General features: G+C 41.8%; 1 protein-coding gene across 2 annotated transcripts in view; it reads left to right on the forward strand.

Moving 5' to 3' along the window:
• SERPINF2 (serpin family F member 2) overlaps positions 1-16,691 on the forward strand; it is a 49,121-nt gene extending 32,430 nt beyond the window's left edge. For both annotated transcript variants that reach the window (XM_069761356.1, XM_069761357.1), the window contains exons 6-8: positions 4,316-4,458; positions 10,130-10,334; positions 16,185-16,691. In XM_069761356.1, the coding sequence (XP_069617457.1) occupies positions 4,316-4,458; positions 10,130-10,334; positions 16,185-16,510 (674 nt within the window). In that variant the 3' untranslated portion in view covers positions 16,511-16,691. The remainder of the gene's footprint in view (positions 1-4,315; positions 4,459-10,129; positions 10,335-16,184) is intronic.
• Positions 16,692-25,073: the final 8,382 nt, after the last annotated feature.

Consider the following 25,073-nt stretch of genomic DNA (forward strand, 5'->3'; position numbering starts at 1 on the left):
GGTTTGTCCAACAGAATGGGAATTAAATCAGGAAATTTTTCAAATACTATGCCACCGTTGGGGAACTCCCGGGATAGATTTGTTCGCCACAAGAAAAAAATTCGAAGGTGCCCAGATTTTATTCCATCAACCCTTCAGACATGCCAGAAGCGGTCGACGCCTTAAGTCAAACATGGAACGAACCTCTGTCTTATGCCTTTCCCCCAATAGCACTTATTCCAGTAGTGCTCAGGAAAATTCAAGAAGACCAGGCAACAGTACTGACAATTGTACCATTTTGGCCAAAGAGAAGCTGGTTCCCATTGTTGGGAGCCATGACAATGGAAAACCCTATCAAACTCCCGTTATGGAAGGACCTCATTCATCAACGGCCGGTATTACACCAAGACCTGGAGAGATTACATCTATTAGCATGGATCCTGAGAGTGACATCTTGAAAGCCAGAGGTCTTTCTGATGAAGTAATTACAACCATCCAGGCTAGTAGGAAACCTGTGACTGCAGCCATTTACCACAAAATCTGGAAGAAATTTGGTATGGAGAGTGGCAGGTCGGCCGTAATACCGAGAGCCTTGGATGTTCCTAGAGTTTTGAATTTTCTACAATCTGGCTTTAACTTGGGGCTTAGGCCGAGTATTCTTAAAGTTCAGATCTCGGCCCTCAGTACTTTCTTGGATTATCCATTGGCCTCCCACCCCTGGATAATTAGATTTGTGAAGGCCATCCAGAGATTACGTCCTACCTTAAGACAGCTAGCTCCTACATGGGACCTAAATCTGGTCCTCAGGGCTCTATGTAAAAATCCTTATACTCTTGACGAGGACATGCCTATTTCAATACGTACCTGGAAGACGGCCTTTTTAGTAGCGATTACAACAGCTAAACGCATAGGGGAAATTCAGGCTCTATCAATTAAGGATCCATACCTTCAGGTCCGAGAGGACCATATAATACTAAGATTAGATCCAGCATTTATCCCTAAAATAGCCTCAGTAAAAAATCGAAACCAGGAGATAATTTTACCTTCCTTTTGTGAGAACCCTTCTAATGAAAAAATGAAAAAGAGCAGGCGTTACACTCCCTTGATGTCAGACGGGCAGTATTAAACTATCTAGAGGCCACTAGCTCCTGGAGGAAGGATTCTAATCTTTTTATTCTGTTTGGGGGTAAGAATAAAGGTAAAAAAGCTTCCAAAGCTTCAATAGCTATATGGATCACGACTATAATTTCAAAAGCCTACTCATCAGAGGGGATAAATAGCCCAATAGGAGTTAAAGCGCATTTTACTAGGGCTGTTCCAGCATCATGGGCTGAACGAGCAGGGGCGTCCCTAGATCAGATTTGCAAGGCCGCAACTTGTGCCAGGGTAAACACATTCTGTAAGCATTATAAACTTGATGCATTAGCAGCACAGCAAACATCATTTGGGAGAAAAGTTCTCCAAGCAGTTGTCCCACCATAAAGGAGGTTTTCCTTGGTATTCTCCAGCGTGCTGTCAGGGGGACGTCCTGGAAAATGGGTATTATACCTACCGATAATTCGGTTTCCAGGAGTCCATCCTGACAGCACCGTTACTTCCCCCCCCCCCCCCCCTATGTATACTATTTCATATGCTGTAATATGTTTGGTTAATAAAGATTTCAAAGTATATCTATCCATGGTGTGGTACTTGTCAAAACACTAAAGGAAAGGGGGCGGAGTGGGACCTTTTAACCTCTCGTGGTGTTTTTCCTGTCCCTGCAAGGAGGAGGAGGACGTCCTCCAGCGTGCTGTCAGGATGGACTCCTGGAATCCGAATTATCAGTAGGTATAATACCCATTTTCCCCACAAAAAAAATTTAGCCCCCATTTTTTTTTTCCAAGGGTAACAGGAGAAATTGGACCCCCAAAATTGTTGTACAATTTTTCCTGAGTACGCTTATGCCCCATCTGTTTGGGTAAATCACTGTTTGGGAGCAAGTCGGGGGCTCGGAAGAGAGGAAGCACCATTTGACTTTTTGAATGCAAGATTGGCTGGAATCAATAGTGGTGCCATGTCGTGATTGGAGACCCCCTGATGTGCCTAAACAGTGGAAAGTGAAACAGCCAATCAAAGCAATCGTAGCCATGTGGGGGCAAAGCCTGGGCTGAAGTACCACTCCCCCCTGTTCCTGCAGGTCAGGTGAAATTTTAGTTAACCCTTTTTCCCGATCTGCAGGAACGCGATCCTGCCATGATGCCAGATTGGCGTCTTGGGTCGGATTGGCACCGACTTTCATGACGCCTACGTGGCGTTACAGGTTCGTAAGGGGTTAATTCCACATACACGGTACAGTGATCAACAGTGACATTGTACACAGGAGCTCTGTATATAGTGTATAATGTACAAGTAATACAGGGATCACCAATAACATTAGACACAGGAGCTCTGTATATAGTATACCGTGTATCATGTTAGTGTACAGGTAACACACTGACTCACCAGTGACGTGTCTAGCTGTGAAGTCCTTCTTCTTTGCTTTTCTTTTTCATGCATTGCAGTCCGCCATCATTTCTTCCAGCCAGGACTCGTCTCTGCATAAAATAACACATAGTTACCTAGAACCCCGCTTCAAGAGCACATTCCTCACTTTTTCCCTTTCTCCTACCCAACACAGCTGATTACAGACGTGCCCCCACCATCAATATATAATTAGTTATTATGTAACCCACCATTCCAAATATAAATTATAATCCACCACTGAGCCCCTTCTAGCTATACATAGCCACTTTTCCCACCTAATAAATAATTAAATAGCACCTGTACTTCCCCCAATTCATTACCAGTCACTAGGGTTGAGCGACTTTTACTTTTTTAGGATCGAGTCAGGTTTCGCGAAACCCGACTATCTCTAAAGTCAAGTGAAATCGGCCGATTATGGCGAAAAGTCGGGGATCGACCGAAACACGAAACCCAATGCAAAGTCAATGGGAATTTTTTTATTCTCTCTCTCTCTCTCTCTCTCTCTCTCTCTAACAGAAAAGCTTGTGTTACACATTTCAAATCGCTGCAGCGCACAAGCGACAAGATGACGATAGGCGTCCACGCCCCTAAGACCTATATCATCACTCTGCCCACGCTCCTTCATTGGCTGAAAAAATGGCGCCAAGCGCGTCATACGAAACGCAACTTTGGCCCGAAAGTCGCGTACCGCATGGCCGACCCCACACAGGGATCGGGTCGGGTTTCATGAAACCCGACTTTGCCAAAAGTCGGCGACTTTTGAAAATGAACGATCCGTTTCGCTCAACCCTACCAGTCACTGCATCTTCAACGCCCCCCACTATGTACCTCCCACTCTCCCGATTCATATTTACATGCCCCTTCTGCCCCAATTCATTGTCATGTCTTTGCTCTCTCCGACGCTCTATTCATTACAACTGTTCTCCCCCACATTCAATACATCATTTACTCCCCCCATTATCCAAATTCATAATTATTTGCTCTCCCCACCCCCACCTTCAATTAATCATTTGCTCCCCCCACCTAAATTCAATTGCTGTCCCTCACCCTCAATTCATCATTTGCAGTCCACCATTCCCATTCACTTCATGATTTGCAGTTCCCCTCCCACCTCACTTTATGATTTGCAGTCCCCTATACACCTCACTTTATGATTTGCAGTCCCCCATCCCTCTCTGAGGAGAGATGGATGAGACCGCAGCTGCTTCCAGTACTAGGCCGGTTATTGGGATACACTGAGCATATGGTATATACACCTCAGATTCCAATGACCGGAATATTGGGGTTTATCAGGGAACTATTACATTTTATACTTAATCCAGAAAGATAGGTAACATTCATATAAAAAAAATATACAAAAGACTTTGCAAAGGGTATAAAACCATACAGCATATACAATTAAATAAAATAAGAGTAATAAGCAAAAGAAAATTCTTAAAGCTGACATCCCTGCAATGGCTTCAGATTTATGAAGGGAGGTACTCCAGAAACAAAACACAGGACCCACAGTAGGCTGCACCTCCAAGGACTGACAAGGACCAAAATGTGATATTTGCCTTTTATTAACACAAGTTACATCCCCTCTGATAACTAAAACAGGCCATGTTTCCTATGTGGGTGAGTGTTTTTAATGAGGTTTCCCCCCCTCCCTTCCTAATTACATGTAATTTACTCTCTGCCCCATATGTCCAATGAGGTCTATTTCAAAGAGTTTGAATTGTAAGCTCTTGTCCTACTACCAAAAGGATGGTGGTTTTTAATTTTTTTCTATGACGAGAAATGAGTCAAGAAGATTGGTACTTGTAATGTAGCACATTGTTCTCTATTTGTGCAGGAATTTGGAGAAATAGATTTGACCCTGCTAATACTATATCTGATGCATTTAGCATAAGTGATGACGAGACCGTTTTTGTGGATATGATGCAATCAAATAAGTATCCTCTTAGTTATTTTACGAGTGATAGACTGGAAAGCCAGGTAAGTGCAGAAATTATGATCATAGTTTGTTTGTTTTTTTTCCATTTTCTGGGAAATCATTTTGGTGCCAATGTATAAATAAGATTTGGTAATACACAGTGATATTGCCCTACTGTAATTCACTTTTTCACACAACTGTAGCATCAGTTAACTTTGCCTGTATTGTAGTTACTACATCATCACTGGGATCTATCAAGTTGGTAATTTGTCATTAGACCTGTGGTACTTGAATCGAGGGATCCTTAATATTATTTTTACCATTGAAGGGAACCTGTCGTAACCCCAAATGCTATTAATTTTCAGATTTTGGGTTAATGGCTTTTGGTCTGTCTTTGACTCACTAACCGTGTTTTGGTAATGAAATATCCCATATACGGTAATTATTTTGTATTTCAATTTGTAGGCTTACAATGCTATAAAAGTGACCGTTTGAAGCCAGAATTCTACTGTAATTAACTATTTTCTCAGAAACTAGAGCCGATTTGGCAAAACCAAAGTCATATTCTTAATCAACACCATATAAAGCCATTCACACATTGTTGGCATCTAAATCACTGTATACCAGCGCTATCAGCAGTAGTGATGGGCGAATGGTAAATTTCGGGTTCCGTACCGAACATCTAGTGTCCATGCACAGACTTCCCCAGGAAGTTTGTTACTGTTTGGATTCGGCACCCTGAAGATTGGCTGCTTCCCATGCTGTCATCCGTGTGACAATGCGAGATATAGCGGCTCTGATTGGCGGTAAGATCGTTACCGCCGGTCAGTGTTTCCCATGCTGTCAGATGATAGCGTGTGAGCCATCAGTTGTAACCGGCGGTAAAATGGTTACCATTGGTCATGGGCATCAGCTGATGAGTACTACTCACATCATCCTACATCTGCTCTCGCTGATGGCAGTCAGTGGGCGAGACTGATGATAGTATTCATCAGCTGGTGTCTGCGCAATAAAAAATTGAAGTGGGGTCTCCTATTATTTTTTTCAAAACCAGAGCAGACAAGATCAAGCAGGCAAGACTCCTCTCCATTACTTACCCCTGGGCTTGGTGTCAGCAGACATAAAATGGCTGATATCAACACCAAACCTATAGCCCTACTGGCCACCGCACCAGGGCAAGTGAGAAGAGCAGGGCAAAGTGCCAGAATAGGCACATCTGATAGATGCAGCTGCAGGCTGCTATTTATTTTTTTTAAATGATCTGCTGGACTTGAACATCCACAGGTTCGCCCATCACTAATCATCAGGCGATTAGCATTGCTGGGACTAGGTCTCATGCAATTGTTAAGCCTGACCACGACCCCTCCTCTGATTATCTGCTTACTGTCAATAGACAATGTACAGTACATAGAGAGCTATCGTGTGAGTAGGGGCAGCTTTCTCAGCTCTGCTTCATGCTACTTCTAAGAACTGTGTCCCAACTGCTGCATCCAGTAAACTAAGTGGTATATTGCTGGAATCGGCGTCTTTTACCTACATCATGCTACTCTCTGATGAGGTAGCAAAAAAACTGGTGACTGATTCCCTTTACACAGTTTTCAAAATTATTATGCAAATTATATTTTTCTCAGATTTTTCTAAATGGTCGGTGCAATTGACAGTCAGTCTAATAAAAGTCATCACCCATTAGAGTATACATCGATTTTATTAAAGAAACCTCCCAATGAGAACAGTATAATCTCCAAAATGAATAAAAAAATCAAAATGCACTGTTCCAAATTATTAGGCACAGTAGAATTTCTAAACATTTGATATGTTTTAAAGAACTGAAAATGCTCATTTGTGGAATTTTCAGCATTAGGAGGTCACATTCACTGAACAAAAAAGCTATTTAACTCCAAAACATCCTAACAGGCCAAGTTACATGTTAACATAGGAGCCCTTCTTTGATATCACCTTCACAATTCTTGCATCCATTGAACTTGTAAGTTTTTGGAGAGTTTCTGCTTGTATTTCTTTGCATGAAGTCAGAATAGCCTCCAGAGCTGCTGTTTTGATGTGAACTGCCTCCCACCCTCATAGATCTTTTGCTTGATGATAGATACTCCATAGGTTCTCTGTAGGGTTGAGGTCTGGGGAAGATGGTGGCCACACTGAGTTTATCTCCTTTTATGCCCATAGCAGCCAATGACTATGATATTCCTTGCAGCATGAGATGGTGCATTGTCATGCATGAAGATGATTTTGCTCCTGAAGGCACGTTTCTGCTTTTTATACTATGGAAGAAAGTTGTCAGTCAGAAACTCTGTATACTTTGCAGAGGTCATTTTCACACCTTCAGGAACCTTAAAGGGCCCTAGCAGCTGTTTCCCCATGATTCTGGCCCAAAACATGACGACTCCACCTCTTTACTGACGTCACAGCCTTGTTGGTACATGGTGGCAATCCACCAACCATCCACTACTCCATCCATCTGGACCATCCAGGGTTGCTTGACACTCATCAGTAAACAAGACTGTTTGGAAATTAGTCTTCATGTATGTCTGGGCCCACTGCAACAGTTTCTGCTTGGGAACACTGTTTAGGGGTGGCCGAATAGTAGGTTTATGCACCACAGCAAGCCTTTGAAGGATCCTACACCTTGAGGTTCGAGGGACTCCAGAGGCACCAGCAGCTTCAAATAACTTTGCTGCTTTGTAATGGTATTTTGGCAGCTGCTCTCTTAATCCAATGAATTTGTCTGGCAGAAACCTTCCTCATTATGCCTTTATCTGCATGAACTCTGTCTGTGCTCTGTTTGTCACAAATCTCTTCACAGTATGATGATCACTCTTAAGTTTTCGTGAAATATCTAATGTTTTCATACCTTGTCCAAGGCATTGCACTATTTAATGCTTTTCAGCAGCAGAGAGATCCTTTTTATTTCCCATATTGCTTGAAACCTGTGGCCTGCTTAATAATATGGAACATCATTTTAAGTAGTTTTCCTTTAATTAGAATCACCTGTAAAACTAATTATCACATGTGTTTAAGATTGATTTCAGAGGATCCATTGAGCCCTGAGACACAATACCATCCATGAGTTTATTTGAAAAACAAAACAATTAAATCTTTATGACACTAAAATCCAATTTGCATAATAATTTGGAACACAGTGTAAAAGCATTTGTGGACATGACTGGTTCCTTTTTAAGTATTATTTATTATTTGATCCCACCTGTACTACTTAATGTGCATTACATGCACTTGCCTGTTAGAAAAGCAATGAACATGCAGGGATTGCCCACCATGCATGGTAATGCTGTTGCCATGTTGGCAACGGGTATTACTGTAATTGGCCGTCCGCTTCACATCATGGAGTCTTATTTAAGACGCACACTGTGTTCAAGGAGGGTTGCTATAGGTGTTTGGGAGTGACACCACTGCCTCTTCTCCAATGCTACATACTTGCCAATTCCTTGTCAATGATGCATGTGTGGAACGCCTTCAGCTATCCCTACTCCATGCCTTGGAACGCAAGCATAAATACCCAGCCACCCACCCACAGGCCTAAACAATAAAAGAACACATTTGCAGACTGTTTGCCCTGCAAATGTTGCCATTTAGGCTTGTTGACATTGAGGCTTTCCGCAACCTCATGGCGGCAGCTGTCCCTTGGTACTCGGTCTCCAACCACCACTAATTTTCCCAGTTTGCGTCCACACCTTAAGCGAGCACGTGTCCCATAACGTCACCCGTGCCCTGACTGCATACTGGGTGAACTGTTATAATCTGGTGGCCTAGGAGCAGCATGAGACGTACTCTGGAGAAGGTGGTACCTGTACTGACCGCAGACCCTGAACTTAGCACCGCAACTAGAAGTAGCCGTGGGATGTACCTAACACTCCCTAGACACCTCGACACAGCCTAAGGACTAACTTCCCTTAAAGATAGAAATGGGAAAACTATCTTGCCTCAGAGAAAATCCCCAAAGGATAGACAGCCCCCACAAATATTGACTGTGAGAGGAGAGGGAAATGACATACGCAGACTGAAATCAGGATTTAGCAAAGGAGGCCATTCTAGCTAAAAAGAAAGAATAGGACAGAGTACTATGCGGTCAGTATTAAAACACTAGAAAATATCCACCACAGAAAATACAAATCTCCACATCTGACTAAAGACATGGAGGGTATATCTGCATCTCAAGAGAAACAGCTTGGCTGCAAAAATCCTTACACAGACCAAGCTGGACAAGACAAAACAAGAAAATGCACTGAAGTATAAGGCCCACAGCTTGTGGACAGCAAAAACAAAGCCAGAACTTATCTTTGTTGAAACGAACAGCAAAACAGGAGAGACCAGGTAGGGATGTGAATCCTCCAAAAACAATGGACAACTGGCACTGACTAAAGAATCAAGCAAGACTAAATAGCCCAGTCCAAATTGCAACAAGTGGACACACCTGATAAATGCTGCGATCCAAAGACAGCAGCACTACCACTCATAACAACCGAAGGGAGCCCAAGAGCAGAATTCACAACAGTGAACCTAGTGAAGGCCTGAACAGCATCGGCCCTTGGGACAGCACATGTGCTACCAACGTCAAGGATTGCGGGCCCAGGTTCCGTCAGGGTTTTCATCCATCTCCTACACCAGTTCCTGCACCCCATCCTCCTCCTCATCCTCATACTCCATCTCCGAATTGTCATCCATATCGATGGCAAGCTGGAAGCAGTAAAGCAGCAACACCATTGAAGCCCTCGTCGCCTGTGAAAAAAAACAAAAATAATAAACAACCATATCCTTCACCTGTCCATTGTTTTGTACCATTTCATAATTCATGTCTGGGAAAAATCAGTTTTCAACCTGGACGGTGCTAAGATTCAACTCTCCAGGTTGAATACCATTGGGAGAATGAGCTGCTGTCGTTGCAGCATCAGTGATGCCATCGAGGTTACCACAGGACACTGAGGCTGCATTCCCAGCCGGGCCCCTGAACTGCGGGTATCTCGGTGAGATCACTGCTCGCATAGTGAGAAAAAGCCTCACGGTGCAGTGGCTAAACCAACAAGATCAGAAGCAGATTTTGCCATGCTGTCATGCACATGACAGTGCGACAAAGACCCGGGGGGGCAACCCAAACAGTAACGCGGACTTCCTGTCTGTGCCTGAACAGTAGGTGTTCAATATGGAAGCCGAACTTTACTGTTTGGGTTCGCCCATCTCTAGTCATAGGCAATGGGGAAATCGATTATAATGGAAAGGATGTTTCCTTACATTTTTTTTTCCTGCAAAATCCATTTAATTTTTTTTTTTTTTATTGTTATTTCAAAAAGTTACATAATACTCTGACAAGATGGTTCTCAACATTTCCTGGCACCTCCCCCACACCAGCCCTCCTGTTAGTCTTCCAGAAAAATGCTCGCGTTCCCATTGACTTCTATTATACTGGTTACTGGAGTCGAGTCCGTCCGAGCATCCGACCTGCTCGATTCGAGCATTTTAGTGCTCAATAATCACTAATCGCTGCTTTTTTGTACAATATTTTTCCTATTGTTTGTTGCTATTGTAATATATTACATTATAATATACAGTTCTTTGAAAATGTTAACAGACATAAGTACTACTATTGTCTGTTACACTTTTAAAAAAAAAAAAATTCTGTCTAGTAAATTATTTAGAAACCGTATTGAACTATGTACCAATAAAGGTTGTAGCCAATGGATATTCTACTCCTTTTTTTCCTACAAGGTGGCCAGATTACCTTTTAAAGGAAACACAAGTTTAGTTATCGTTATGCCTCTCCAGATGAGCTGGAATCTTTCAAAAATATTGAATAACCTGAACAGAACTGAACTATATAAAAGATTCCATAAGGAGAAACCAACCGCCTTAAAAGTACCCAAACTAAATCTGGATTTTAAACTGGAACTTAGTCATGTTCTATCGAACCTTGGTAAGATTAACTTTAACAGATATGATGTATTATCAATGACATGGTAAAGCCAACCATAGAGTGCTTATTTCTAGTGGACCTATCACTTGAGAAAATAAGTAGTGGGTATGCTGTTTAATATTTTATTATGCTTTTCATATATAGCACCATCATATTCCACAGAGCTTTACATTCATTATCGCTGTCTCCAATGGGGATCACAATCTAACTTTACTACCACGTAAAACAAGGGGAGAACATACATACAAACTCCATGCAGATGATGTGTTTTGTGGAATTTGAACCCAGGACCCCAGTGCTACAAATCAAGTTAACCACTGAGCCACTGTGCTGTCCATTCTAATACACTGAGGAGCAAAAGGGTAAGAAAGTTTTGAATGTTTGAATTTCAGGCTCCGTATCTCACCATCTGCAACTACTTCGAACGTGAGACTACCATCTATTTCTATTCAATTATCTCAGCTATCTCCTGCTTAAATTTGACTTGCAGCTATTTAGGATATGATTAGTTATGCAGATCTTGTCGTGTTACTGCATTGTTATTATTTTTCTTTTTGAATACCACAAAATTCCGTTGATTCCCAAGCGAAAGGTCATTGGTTCGAATTGAGTATCAGCCATGAAAAAGATTTCCCAAGAAAAGAGAAACTGAATCATCCAGCTCATCGATAGTGGTCTCTTGGTCAAGAAAACTGCCAAACTGCATTAGTTGAGTGTCATGACAGTTGGAAGAATGCAAAATGAAGTCAGTCGTCCATTCAAAAGCCAAGAGGTGGATGTCTAGGCAAAATATTAGTCAACAAATCTGCTCTTCATAAGGTCCATCAGTTCTGGCAGGACAGCAAGGCAGTGGAGGTGGTTTGCATGCTTCATAATAGTGAGATCACAGTCATCCAATGAAATCACCGTGCAATGCACATTACACAAGTCTGGAATAGTGGATTAAAAAAAGGTGGTGAATTCTCGACTTCAATATCTTCATAATAAGCGTTTGCTTGAGTTTGAGTTCAAAAGAGGACGAAAAGTGGACAGTAGAAGATTAGAAATAAGTGATTTGGAGCGATGAGATGAAAGTCAATAGACTAGGCTCTGATGGGTACAAATGAGTCTGGGAGAAATAAAGGGGGGAGCAAGGGGCTAATGGATCGAGGAATTGGGGGAATTGTCAAGTTCGGAGGAGGAAGCCTGATGATATGGAGTTGATTCACACTTGACCAGGATCGAAGGTGGTCTCAATGCTGAGTTATATGTGGAGAGTGACATACCATCTCTGGCTTGTCAAGGTAAGGAGGCTTATTCGCCGGGCAATGCTCCCCTGGGAAATATAATATGCAAATTTTCTGAGAAAAAGAGGACTTAAACTCTATAGCGCCACCTGTTGGAAGTAGCGATCCTACAAGTCACAATCAACCCTTTAACAAGGGTTTAACTATTTTTCTCAGCATACGAAGCATACATCGAGATTGGCGAAGAAATGGTTCAATGACCATAAAGTAGAGGTGTTAGGTTGGCCCCCACAGTCACCAGCCTTAACCCAATCTTACATTTTTGAAGAAAAAAAACTGTATATATACCCAAATTCATCGACCAGTATGCACCAATTTTGGGAACGTGCAGAAGAGACATGGGTCACATTTCACTCGAGACATATTTGATTCTGATCGAGAACATGCCCAGAAGGATTCAGGCAGTGTTAAAAGCCAAAAGTGGTTTTACAAAATAATACATTTAAAATTTAGATTTTTAGGAGCAAAGCACTATCAATGCTGTGACCATGACAAGAATATGCATAACTAATCATATGCTTCATAGTTACAAGTCAAATTTATGTATTAGCTGGCCAAGATGATTGTCAATAAAATGATGTTAGTCTCATGTTCGAAGCAGTAGTGGATGGTGAGATATGAAGCCGAAAAGTTCAAAACATTGTTAGCTTTTTGCTCATCAGTGTATATGGACATCATAGTTCCTCACTATGCAAAGTTTTATAGTGTGGATTTGGATGTGTGTGTGTGGGTGTATATAGATCATGCCTTACCAATTAGAACAATAAAGGTAGAGAGGGGTGCTCACTGCGCTCTTTTATGTAGGTGCTCTGGAGACAGGATAAGGTAATAAAAATGATAAACTCAGGCACTCTAGAATGTTTACAGTTTATAATTAGTGATGAGTGAATATACTCATTACTCGAGATTTCCCGAGCATGCTCGGGTGACCTCCGAGTATTTTTTTAGTGCTCGGAGATTTAGTTTTCCTCACATCAGCTGAATGATTTACATCTCTTAGCCAGCTTGATTACATGTGGGGATTCCCTAGCTACCAGGCAACCCCCACATGTACTTATGCTGGCTAACAGATGTAAATCATTCAGCTGCGGCGATGGAAACTAAATCTCCGAGCACTAAAAAATACTCCGAGGTCACCCAAGCGTGCTCGGGAAATCTCGAGTAATGAGTATATTCGCTCATCACTATTTATAATGAGGCTATAATGATTCTGTCCTGTCTTTACAGAAACAGACATTTCTTGAAAAAGGCTATTACGCCAAAATGTTGATCTACACGTGTCTGTATTACTCCTTTTTTGGGGGGTCCACTGACTATAATAATCTTGTTAATTTTTTCAAAATTAACTGTAAACATTCTAGAGTGCCGGAGTTTATCATTTTTATTTGCCTAACAGAATTTTAAACAGTGTGTAGATCCTTACACCAGAGGCAACTGAGGGGCCATAGCAGAGATCAAGACCCTACCCAAAACATTGGCCTGCCCCAATGCACGAACAGCTTCTTCTATTGGTGAATAAAGAATAAGCAAGCTGCATATTTGTACAATGAAGGCACCTATTAAATTAGCAGAACGGCAACTTTATACCCATATATTTAGTTTATCATGCCTGATCCTGATGATCGGTTCTCGATAAAGGAATCTGTCACCTCCTGGGACTTTTTAACCTATTAATATGAGCATGGGCAGGTGATAGATGGTTAAACTAGTCCTACCTGTATGCCAACATGAGAGAGGGGAAAAAGGATTTTCACAGTGTTCACCACCAGAGTATCACAGGACCACGAGTGCATGGTTCAATGTGGAGAAGAGGTTTTCTTCTGATGACTCTTCCATGAAGGTCATGTGTGTGCAGGTGTCTCTCAACAGTAGAACAATGTACCACAATTTGAGTCTGCTAAATCTTTCTTAAGGTCTTTTGTCAGTCAAATGGGGGTTCTGATTTGCCTCTCCAGCAATTTTATTTGTATCTTTCACTGAAATTTAGCTTGGTCTTGTAGACCTTATCTTGATCTCCACTGTTCCTGTTAACTACAACTTCTTAATTACATTTTTGAACTGAGGAAAGGGCAAATTGAAAACACTTTGTGCTCTACTTACAGCCTCTTCCTGCTTTGTGGGCCTACACTATTTTCATTTTCAGAGTGAAACCTTAGTTCAAGTTATCTGAGAAAATATCTCCAATGATGCCCAAACTTTTGCTTTGGCCTATTTTCCTTTTTTCCTATTTTGTATTTAAGCTCGAATTACGGTAATATTGATAATTTTAAGATTTATTATTTTTAGATTTTTATTTTTTTTAACCAAAACAGATAACTGTTCTACCTCAGATGCAGTTTTAGTTTGAACTCTCTAAATGTCAACCTATGATTTTCCCTCGTAGTCTTACTCTGAACTTATGATTTACTTATTTCAAGTTCTGGGCTATATATATATATACCGTATATACTTGAGTATAAGCCGACCCCCCCTAATTTTGCCACAAAAAACTGGGAAAACCTATTGACTCGAGTATAAAACTAGGGTGGAAAATGCAGCAGCTACTGGTAAATGTCAAAAATAAAAATAGATACCAATAAAAGTAAAATTAATTGAGACATCAGTAGGTTAAGTGTTTTTGAATATCCATATTGAATCAGGAACCCAATAAAATGCTCCGTACAGTTCATGATGGGCCCCAGAAGATGCTCCATACAAAATACGCCCCATATAATGCTCCATATGAAAATATGCCCCATATAATGCTGCACAAAGGTTAATGATGCTCCATAGAAACATTTGCCCCAGACAATGCTGCATAATGGTTGATGGCCCCATAAGATGCTCCACACGTTATGCCCCATGAGATGCTCCACACATTATGCCCCATGAGATACTCCACACATTATGCCCCATAAGATGCTCCATACATAATGGCCCCATAAGATGCTCCAGACATTATACCCCATAGGATGCTCCACACATTATGCCCCATGAGATGCTTCACACATTATGGCCCCATAAGATGCTCCACACATTATGGCCCCATAAGATGCTCCACACATTATGGCCCCATAAGATGCTCCACACATTATGGCCCCATAAGATGCTCCACACATTATGGCCCCATAAGATGCTCCACACATTATGGCCCCATAAGATGCTCCACACATTATGGCCCCATAAGATGCTCCACACATTATGGCCCCATAAGATGCTCCACACATTATGGCCCCATAAGATGCTCCACACATTATGGCCCCATGAGATGCTCCATACATTGTGGCCCCATACGATGCTCCATACATTGTGGCCCCATACGATGCTCCATACATTTGCCCCATATGCTGTTGCTGCGATTAAAATTAAAATATCACATACTCACCTCTCTTTGCTCAGGCCCCCGGCACTTGTGATAGTCACCTTCCTCATTCCACCGTTGCGCTCTGCTCTGTCTTCCATCCTCTGCACTGACTGTTCAGGCAGAGGTTGGCGCGCACACTAATCGCGTCATCGCGCCCTCTGACCTGAACAGTAAGTGCAGAGGATGGAAGACAGAGCGGTGCGCAGCGGAGGAACGAGGAAGGTGACTATTGCGCAATGCTCACCTCCCCCAATATACTCACCTGTTCCTGGCGTGGTCCCTGGCAGCATCTCACTGTCAGATGGTCTCCGGGAGTCGGCGGCATCTTCCTGTGTTCAGCGGTCACGTACCGCTCATTACAGTAATGAATATGCGTCCATATTCATTACTTTAATGAGCGGTACCATGTGACCGCTGAACACAGGAAGAGCTGCCCTGAGACCATGGGACATGCAGGGACAGCGCCAGGAGCAGGTGAGTATGTCAACGCGCTGCTTCCCCGCCGAAAACAACCCCCCCCAACAATGACTCGAGTATAAGCCGAGAGGGTCACTTTCAGCCCAAAAATGTGGGCTGAAAATCTCGGCTTATACTCGAGTATATACAGTAAAAAAAAACTTTGCCACCTCATCATCCATTTACTATCCTTGTAAAATTCTCTTACGTAGATAACAGAAGCAAATCTTAGAACATTTATTTTAATTAAGACTAAGAAAAATACTCATCAAAGTTAAAATAATTTATAGGTAAGAGTATATCAGGTTGTAAATAGTATCTTTCCAGACCTGTCAAGCTGCAGAGAAATACTGCACAGGGTTTACACCACATGATCTGTGGCTGCATACAACTGCCGATTGGCTGTCGTTTAACAGTCTGCTTAGAAAAGCAGACCGCACTTTCCATGGACATTAGAACAATTAGTAATTGATTAGTCTGAGAGCATTGGTTGCTGCTGTTCTCTGCAGCACATTTCCTGTTTACACATCATAATGTGCTGTCAAGAATGATGATTTTTTTTTTGTACGCAGGCTAAAAGATCATTGTACCTGATAAACATCCGTTTTCTTTCAGTGACTAGCAGCCTGATTACACGGCACGATTATAGGGAAACAAGTGTTCCAAGGGACATTTACTGATGATACTCATGCAGTGTAATTGCACTCTTGGCTATCTCCGCATTCTATACGGTGTGTTTTATTACATATCTATTCTTTAATTTAGGACTTGGACAGCTGTTTACTCATCCTGATTTGAGCGGAATTTCTGAAGAACCATTGCGTGTATCCAGTGTTGAACATCAGTCCACGTTGCTGCTGAATGAGGAAGGCGTTGAGGCTGCTGCTGCCACAACCTCAGTCATGACTCGTTCATTTTCTACTTTTAGCATCAATCGTCCATTTTTATATTTCTTGTTTGATGACACTACTGGCCTGTCCCTATTCACTGGCTATGTTCGCAACCCAAAACCGGGTTCTGAAAAAAAGAGAGAGGAACAATTCTATAGCCCAGAAGATAAGCCCATTACCAAGGGTTCCATACCCAAATAAAAAGTGCTGACTGAAAGAAGAGGTAGCTCCTGAATCCTGCAAGGGGTCATCTTGATCCAGCTCATGGAATTTGTTATGAAAGGACTAGTAGGCAACATCATCTCTTTGGAAACAGTAGTATTTATCCTTTGTAACCAACTTGTATCCAGTTTTACCTGTTAAATAAATCTGTTTAAATTTATTTTTATTGGGCTAAATTGTTTATTTTGCAAATTATGGTATATACAGTAGTAGCTGCTTCTTTTACACTTAAAGGGAAAGTGCCGTGATTTTAATATTTGTATTAATAATTATTGATTATACAATCAATTATTTTTAATACAAAATTAAATTAACTACTTTAATAGTTTTTTATTTATTGACATTTGTGTGTGCCACTGGGGGCTGCCATTTTGACTAGTGGGGGTGTGTGTGTCTGGGAACGACACTTGCACTCCTCACTTACGGCAGCCATGAACATAGGAGCCAACAGTCGGACCCGACCGCATCTCTTTCATTGATGCCGCTCCTCCTGCCTCTCAGCTGTGACTTGGGCACGCCCACTGAGCTGCTACCTCACAGCTGTGAGAGGAGATCGCGGCCATTTTGTTTGCTGTGGGCTACCATGACAGAAGATGTTGAGGAGAAGCTGCTGGGAGCGAGGGTTCGGGGTAAGTATCTGAAGCACTAGCAGTGATCGCAGCCTCTACTTAGTATTACAGTACAGGCTGTGATCACTGCCGACCTGTGCTGTCTTGCTGAAAGCTTCCTCCCTCAGTCCAGGGGCAGGAAATCACCCAGCAGCAGCAGCAGTGTGTCTCCCTGTGCATGGAGCATTATGTCTGCTGCTTTGTGTTGCACTTCATCACCCTGACACAGTGACTGTCCCTGATCTTCCTACTATACATTGCAGAGCAGAGGGCAGGTGGCAGCAGTCTGAGACTAGTGATCCAGGGAGCAGAAGAGGAAAGACTGAGCCCTGACACCCACCCTAAGCTCACTGACTCACCCCATGCCCCCTGACACCCATCTCGTGCTCCCTGAAACCCACCTCAATCTCACCGACACCCCAAGCCTTTTGTCTTTCAGGACAAGCTGTGAGGATCGTCACCAGGGGCGTACATACAAATCTTAGGCTACGTTCACATTAGCGTTTTGCGGTGCTGCGTCGGCGACACAACGCACAACGCATGCAAAACGCAGATTTTTGTGACGCATGCATTGATTTTTTTCATGATTTTTGGCGCAGAAAAAACTGCATCATGCAGCGTTTTCTGTTGCGCCAAAAAAAGCATGCGTCACAAAACGCAAGACCACGCATGTCCATGCGCCCCCCATGTTAAATATAGGGGCGCATGCATCGCCGCGGCTGCACCCGACGCAGCCCCGCAAAACGCTAATGTGAACGTAGCCATAGGGCGACATAGCATAAGGTCTAATTGCCCCCCCCCCCCAAAAAAATAAAATAAAATAAAATAATTGTGGGGGTCACAGAAGGGCATAGCTCACAACTTTCCTGCCTTTACATAATAAATATACTGCCATATATATTTATTACATAATACTGCCATATAGGCCATACATAATGCCGCCATATATATTTTATCACATAATACTCATAAAGACCACACATTATACCTCCACATATATTTATTACATAGTACTGCCATATAGGTCATACATAATGCTGCCAGATATTTCTATTACATAATACTGTAATATGGACCGCACGTAATGTTGCCATATATATTTTTTACATACTGCTGCCATATAGATCGAACATGATGCCACCATATAATATATATTTTTTACATAATGCTGCCATATAGACCACACTTGATGCCGCTAATTATTATGTGTGACCTGTATGATGGCATTATGTGTGATCTATATGACAGTATTATATGTGATATGTATGGTTGTATTATGTTTGATCAGTATGGTGCAATAATATAAGAACTATATGACGGGATTATATGAGAACTAAATTGTGGGCTTATGTGTGATCTATGTGGCAGTATTATGTGAGAATTATATGGTGGTTTTATGTGTGATCTATATGGCGGTATTATGTGTGATCTATATGGCGGTATTATGTGTGATCTATATGGCGGTATTTGTGTGATCTGTATGGCAGTATTATATTCAGAAAGCGGACCCATTCTATGGTGGTTCTGGCTGAGCACCTGCACGCGGGTCTGGGGTAATAGAGGGGGCAGCATGACCTCCAGTTAGGTGCAGTCAGGGGAAGGCTGGTGAGGCAGCTGAAGAGAAGCGTCTCATTTTTATCATTACTATATGGCACCATTTCCCCCCAGCATCACCCCGACTGCGCCTGTCACCTCACTTTCACACATTGCCAGGACAGGATCTGAGGAGGGGAATGGGGTCTTTGCATGCAATGTCTGGATCAGAACAGGCCATCAATCCGCAGAAATGTTTCCTGGATTTCTGTGGAGCAGACAAGCAGATGGTCCATCCATGTGTATAAAAGACAGCGCTCTATGTAAATCCCTGGCTGCTCCGCGCACTGAACATGGTGCCCCCCATAGACCAGCACACTGCTCTCCTGAAATACTCTGCACTGCTGTCACCCTGCTCCCTCCACCATATCTCTCCCAGAATCCTTGCTGCCTGCCATCCTCAACTTTGCAATCACCAACAAAATGGCTGCTCACTGTGTTCCTGAATCCTCTCATCCCTTAGCAAACACCAGAAGGGAGGAGAGGAGACATCACACACGTCAGCAGACTCCGCCCATAATTACTGCAATGCAGTAATGTGAGCTAGTTGTACACTAGGTTTTTGTCAAATTTCAGTAGCTGCTCCCCCTAGTGTTTAAAAGTAGAAATGCCAAACCTTTTCAAATTATTTTTCATATTTTACTAAATTATAAACAAATGATAATATTTTTTAAGAAAATGTAAACACTAATTCTTTACAATTTTTCAATTGCTGGAAAAAAATTTTTTAGGATGGCACCTTCCCTTTAAGTCAAGAAGTCATGGTGGTACTGGATGGATGTAAGGTGAAAGCTTCAACATCTTGGACTCGGTTGCTGGAACTGAACTTTTTACACCCTGCACTTTTACTTAAAAGGGTTCTCTGGAAATGCAAGGGGGGTAGGAAGTGAAAATAAATATTAACCCCTTAATGACCGCCAATACGTCTTTTAACTGACCTGAGATATAAGAGAATAGCCTCCCCATACTGGTGACAATCCAGTAGCTGTCAGCTGTACACTATAGCTGACAACTTGCTGCATCAGCCATGATCAGTGTTTGCACCGTACATATCTGTTTAACCCCTTAGATGCTGCTGTCAATAGTGACTACATCATTATAAATGGTTAACAGAGTGTGGGGGCTTCTTCTTTATCCCAATTGGTGCCCTCAGATCATGATTTTGTGGTCCTGATGTTTGCGATGGCAATTCACGACCAAATAGCGGCCTTAGAGTCTGCCGGCTGTTGTAACCTGTTCAGAAGTTACCGAGATTTAGGTGGTAAAAATACACATTTTCATTTCTGTTATGCCACTTTGCATTAATTCCTGTAAAGCACCTGAAGAGTTAATAAACTATCTGCCCGCAGTTTTCAATATGTCAGGGGGTGCTGTTTTTAAAATAGTATCACTTTTGGGGGTTTCCCAATATATGAGACCCCTAAAGTCAATTCAAACATCGATAGTTCCCTAAAATAATAAAAGTTGTAAATTTCCTTGAAAAAATGGAAAATTGCTGCTTCATTTTTAAACCTCCTCAAATGCTAACAAAATAAAAGAACATTTTACAAATGATGCTTATGTAAAGCCGACATGTGGGAAATGTTATTTATTAATGGTTTGCTGCGGTATGACCATCTGGATTAAAGGGATAATCATTCAAAGTTTGAAAACTGCTAGTTTTTTAACATTTTTCTCAAATTTTTGATATTTGTTATAAATAAACACAAAACATATTGACCTAAATTTACCATTATCATAAAGTATAATGTGTCACGAAAAAACAATCTCAAAATCACTGGGATTTGTTGAAGTGTTGCAGAGTTATTACCACATAAAGTGACACTGGTCAGATTTCAAAAATTTGGCTCGGTCACTAAGGGGTTAATAATATCAGCGACTTGATGGATGAACGCTCTGTAGGAAGATCGATCTTGTGCAAGACTAGCTAGGTTTTACCAGGGTCTTCTAAGCTGTTGTTTGATACAATCAAAATAATCAGTTGCTGGTCTTCCTATTTGCCTTTTTCCTCCTGTTCTTCCGACCATGATGTCCTTCTCTGGTAAAATAATTTTCTAAATACCCTTAATTAGCAAATCACACTCATCTAACTCGCCCCAGCTTTGATTATCATTGCAGAAGGAAAATGAGACAAGAGATGCATGCTTTGTGGATGCGCAAGTAGGGCTCCAAACCAAATTCAAGAAGTATAAAGGACTTGGCACTCCTTACATAAATGTAGGCAGGCTACAATGCCATTGTTTTGTTTTCGATACACCCCTTTTTAGTACAGTAATCATTTTCTCAAGAAGGTCTGATTTATATAAGGCAGAAACATCATTCGATTATTCATGGATTATTTATTACTTCAATAACATCTAAATTTGCATTCAACACAAGGAATGTCAAGTCCTTTTATACTTGTAGAATTACAATGACTGCTGTTTTGTTACACTGACAGAAAACCTATCCTAGAATGTTAATAGGACCAATTTCTGTATCCCTACCTTCGGATGTAGAAAGATGTGCTCTTAGTGGATAGTCTGATCTAATATGGAGATACCAGGACTGCTGAGGTCACCCACACTGCTGCCCACCTTGTCTATCTGATCGCATACTAGAGAAAACAGGGGTGCAAATGTAGTAAAAGGCTGCACAAACTTCTGTCCACCCTGTCTATCTGATGTAATACTGGATATACCATGTGTGCTGAGGTTAGAAGAAACTGCTCACACTGCTGTCCACCCTTTTTCTGGTCTAATACTGCTTGCACACTGTCTTTCTGATCTACTAATACTGTAGATTTAAGGAGTGCTGAGGTAAAAAGTGGCTGCTCACACTGCTGTTGTCTCATCTAATATTGGAGATACAAATATTACAAATTGCAAGGTTGTTTTTTTTTGCCAAAACAGCCATTCCCTGTCCGAATGAAGTGATTGCTTGTTAAGTCAGCTCTAGTGGCCTTACCATTTATACTTTTAGTTTTTTGGGTACTGTTTTTCAGCTGAATTGTCAAATACCTTGTATTTCGACGTCAGAAGCAGACTGTTTGATATATTCTTGTAGGTCAATCGGGAGATGACAAGAACATTTTTAAAATTTACTCTCTGACTTTTCAATAACATATTTGGTCAAAGTTTTATTTTATTTTTTATTTCTTTTTTTGCTCTCAAATGTTTTAGAAAGGGAAATGTTCTCTATGGAGAAACATTTGACATGCTCCACTGCTTATTTCCAAGTTTGCCAATTTGAAGTCTTATGGGATAAAAAATAAGAAACTGTTAAGTGCTTTAGAGCAGGAAAACTATCACATTTTTTGGGGGGGCCACATAATTGGGTTTTAAGTTGGTGGTAACGGCTGACATTACCTCACGAGAAGTGTGCTGTGTTCCAGGTGCCCAAATCAAAGATATATATATGATAGGGTATCAAGACTCTTCAATGCTACAGATGTCAGCCCATGTCCACTAATACATGTAGGAACAAATGACACAGCAAAAAAGCACCTGGAAACTATATCCAGATACTTTGTAGACCCAGGTTGGAAAGTAAAGGAGCTGGGAGCACAGGTAGTCTTCTCAATCTTTCTAGTCAATGGACAAGGAACAAGAAGATTGAACATGATTCTACAGGTGAACAACTGGCTACGTTGATGGTGCCATCAGCAACATTTTGGGTTTCTTGACCATTGAGTGAATTACCTGTATGATGGACTTCTTTGCTAGAGATGGGTTGCAGCTTACAAAAACAGGAAAACATATTTAAAAAACTGACGACAAACTGTGTATACAAATGCACAGAGCAAGGGAAACAAACAAGGAGAAATGGAGCTAACATAGGGAGAGAGAGATGATGTCATAGGCATCACTGAAACATGGTGAGATGATATACATGATTTGGAATACAAACCTTGAGGCTACAAATTATTAGAATCAGAATCAACAAGAGGGGAGGAAGTTTTGCATTGCATGTTAGAAAAAGGCTTATAGCCGAAACGTCGCTACGCCATGTGGACCTAATAAAGTCCACCCTATTTTGAAAAACTACTTTTTGCAGTGCTGCCTTCCGTTTTTTAATTAAAATTCTATATATATCAGATGTCTTTGCTTTCAAAAAAGTACGACATGGTGATCATGGGAAATTTTTAATTTTCCAGATATTTGCTAGGAATCTCTCAGGGCAAAAATAATGGGTCCAGAAAATTCTTATCTTCTCTGACAACTTTTTTTCAAAAGGTAGAAGAGCAAACAAAGATCTGCCATCATTTACCTAATTCTTACCAATATGAAGGAAATGGTTGAGGAAGTAAGTGGCTGAGAGTTTAGTAAACCACAATCATACTATCCTTGAATTTGGGATTACAGGATGAAGACAATCGAGGACTCAGACTTTAAGGTTGAACGTCAGAAAGACAGATTTTAATGGACTCAAAGAGGGTAGGAAAGGTACAATGGCTGGATGTTCTAAAGCACAAATGACCAAGAAGGATGGGAGATTTTGCTAAATGAAATTCTAATTTCTTTCCTTGAAAAGAATCATATCGGCCCCTCTGTCCTTGCCTCTCCTATGTATGGCACTCATGCTATGTTCACATTGCTTAACAGCGCAGATCCATTCAGTCCCACCATCCAACACAAGAGACGCTCTCACAAATCAATTAACCATCTGCTCACTCTTTCTATCCTCCTTCTCCTAGTCGCTGGAGACATCTCTTCCAACCCCGGCCACCCATGTTATAGCCAGTCAAACTTCCCAACTGCTACACTCAGAAACCCCTCTAACCTTAATAATATTCCCTGCATGCCTTCTGTCTCTTTCAATTGTGTCCTTTGGAATTCTCGCTCTGTGTGTAATAAACTCTCCTTCATCCATAACTTCTTCATTTCTAATTCTCTTAATCTCCTAGCTCTTACTGAAACCTGGATCCAGCAGTCAGACACCACCGCTGCTGCTGCTCTTTCATATGGTGGACTACACTTTTCTCATACCCCAAGATCGGACAACAGAGCAGGTGGAGGCGTTGGTCTGCTCCTTTCACCCAAATGTACCTTCCAAGTTATCCCCCAAGTACCCTCACTTGTCTTCCCTTCCTTTGAGGTCCATGCTGTCAGACTCTACTCCCCCTTCTCCATGCGAGTGGCAGTGGTGTATCGTCCTCCCGGCCTCTCTCATCAGTTCCTGGATCACTTTGCCACCTGGCTTTCACACTTTCTCTCCTGTGACACCCACACCCTCATCATGGTTGATTTCAACATCCCCATTGCTTCTTTTTTTTAATTCAAATAAATTTTTATTAAGAATAACAAGGCAATTAACATGTTACATTTACATTTTCAATATAGAGTATTTCCCCCCCCCCTTCAAACAGCCCCCTTCGATCCCAAAGCCCCCCACCCCCACCCCACAAAGCAGCTCATCTTGTTAATTACTACCATCATTAAAACAATAGAGTATCTAATCCCTCAACCATTCGTATAAGCCACACTTCACATTACTATCCCATAGCAATCCATGGAGACCACATTTTATTGAACGTTTCAGTTTTCCCTTTCTTCTTATAAATCCCTTTTTCTAGTGTCAGGCCCTGTTTCACATACTGGAGGAACTCTCCTCTTGACGGCGGCTCTTCCCTAATCCAGTTTCTAGCTATCACCTTCCTAGCCATATACAACAATCTGGCTATAGCTATCTTTAGGTGTTTATCCACTCCAATCTCATCCACGCATCCCAACAAACAGACAACTGGATCCCTTGGCACCGTGCATCCATACGCACCTTCCATACGACTCAAAACTACCACCCAGAAGGCAGCCAACCTCGGACATGTCCACATCATATGGAAAATGTCTGCATCCGTAGACTTACACCTCGGACATTCAGAATCATTACGCAATCCTGCCTTATATAGCACCATCGGAGACCTATAAACTCTGTGTATCACATAGAGCTGTGACAGTCTATACGGTTCACTCAGCGACAGTCTTGGGATCCATTCCAACACTGACTCCCAAGTCTCGTTATCTATTGGCCCCAAATCCCTTTCCCATTTAGCTCTTGCCATTATTGGAAACCCCAATAGAAAAGTGTGCAACAGATCCCTGTACAGAGTGGATATGACTCCTCCAGTCGTCCCATCATTACACACATACTCCAGTACTATATCCCTTTGAATCCTAATACCTCCGTTCCTACTCTGAGCTCCAAAGGCATGCCTCATCCGCAAATATTGATACTCCCCTGCAGACCCAAGACCAAATTCCGCCTGCAATTGGGAAAATGATTTCAGCTCACCTTGTTCAATTATTTGATACACATACTGAATCCCTTTGCCCAACCACTCTATCAGTACCCCCAATGCCTCA

This window comes from Ranitomeya imitator, chromosome 3, assembly GCF_032444005.1.
Source record: "Ranitomeya imitator isolate aRanImi1 chromosome 3, aRanImi1.pri, whole genome shotgun sequence".
NCBI lineage: Eukaryota > Metazoa > Chordata > Amphibia > Anura > Dendrobatidae > Ranitomeya > Ranitomeya imitator.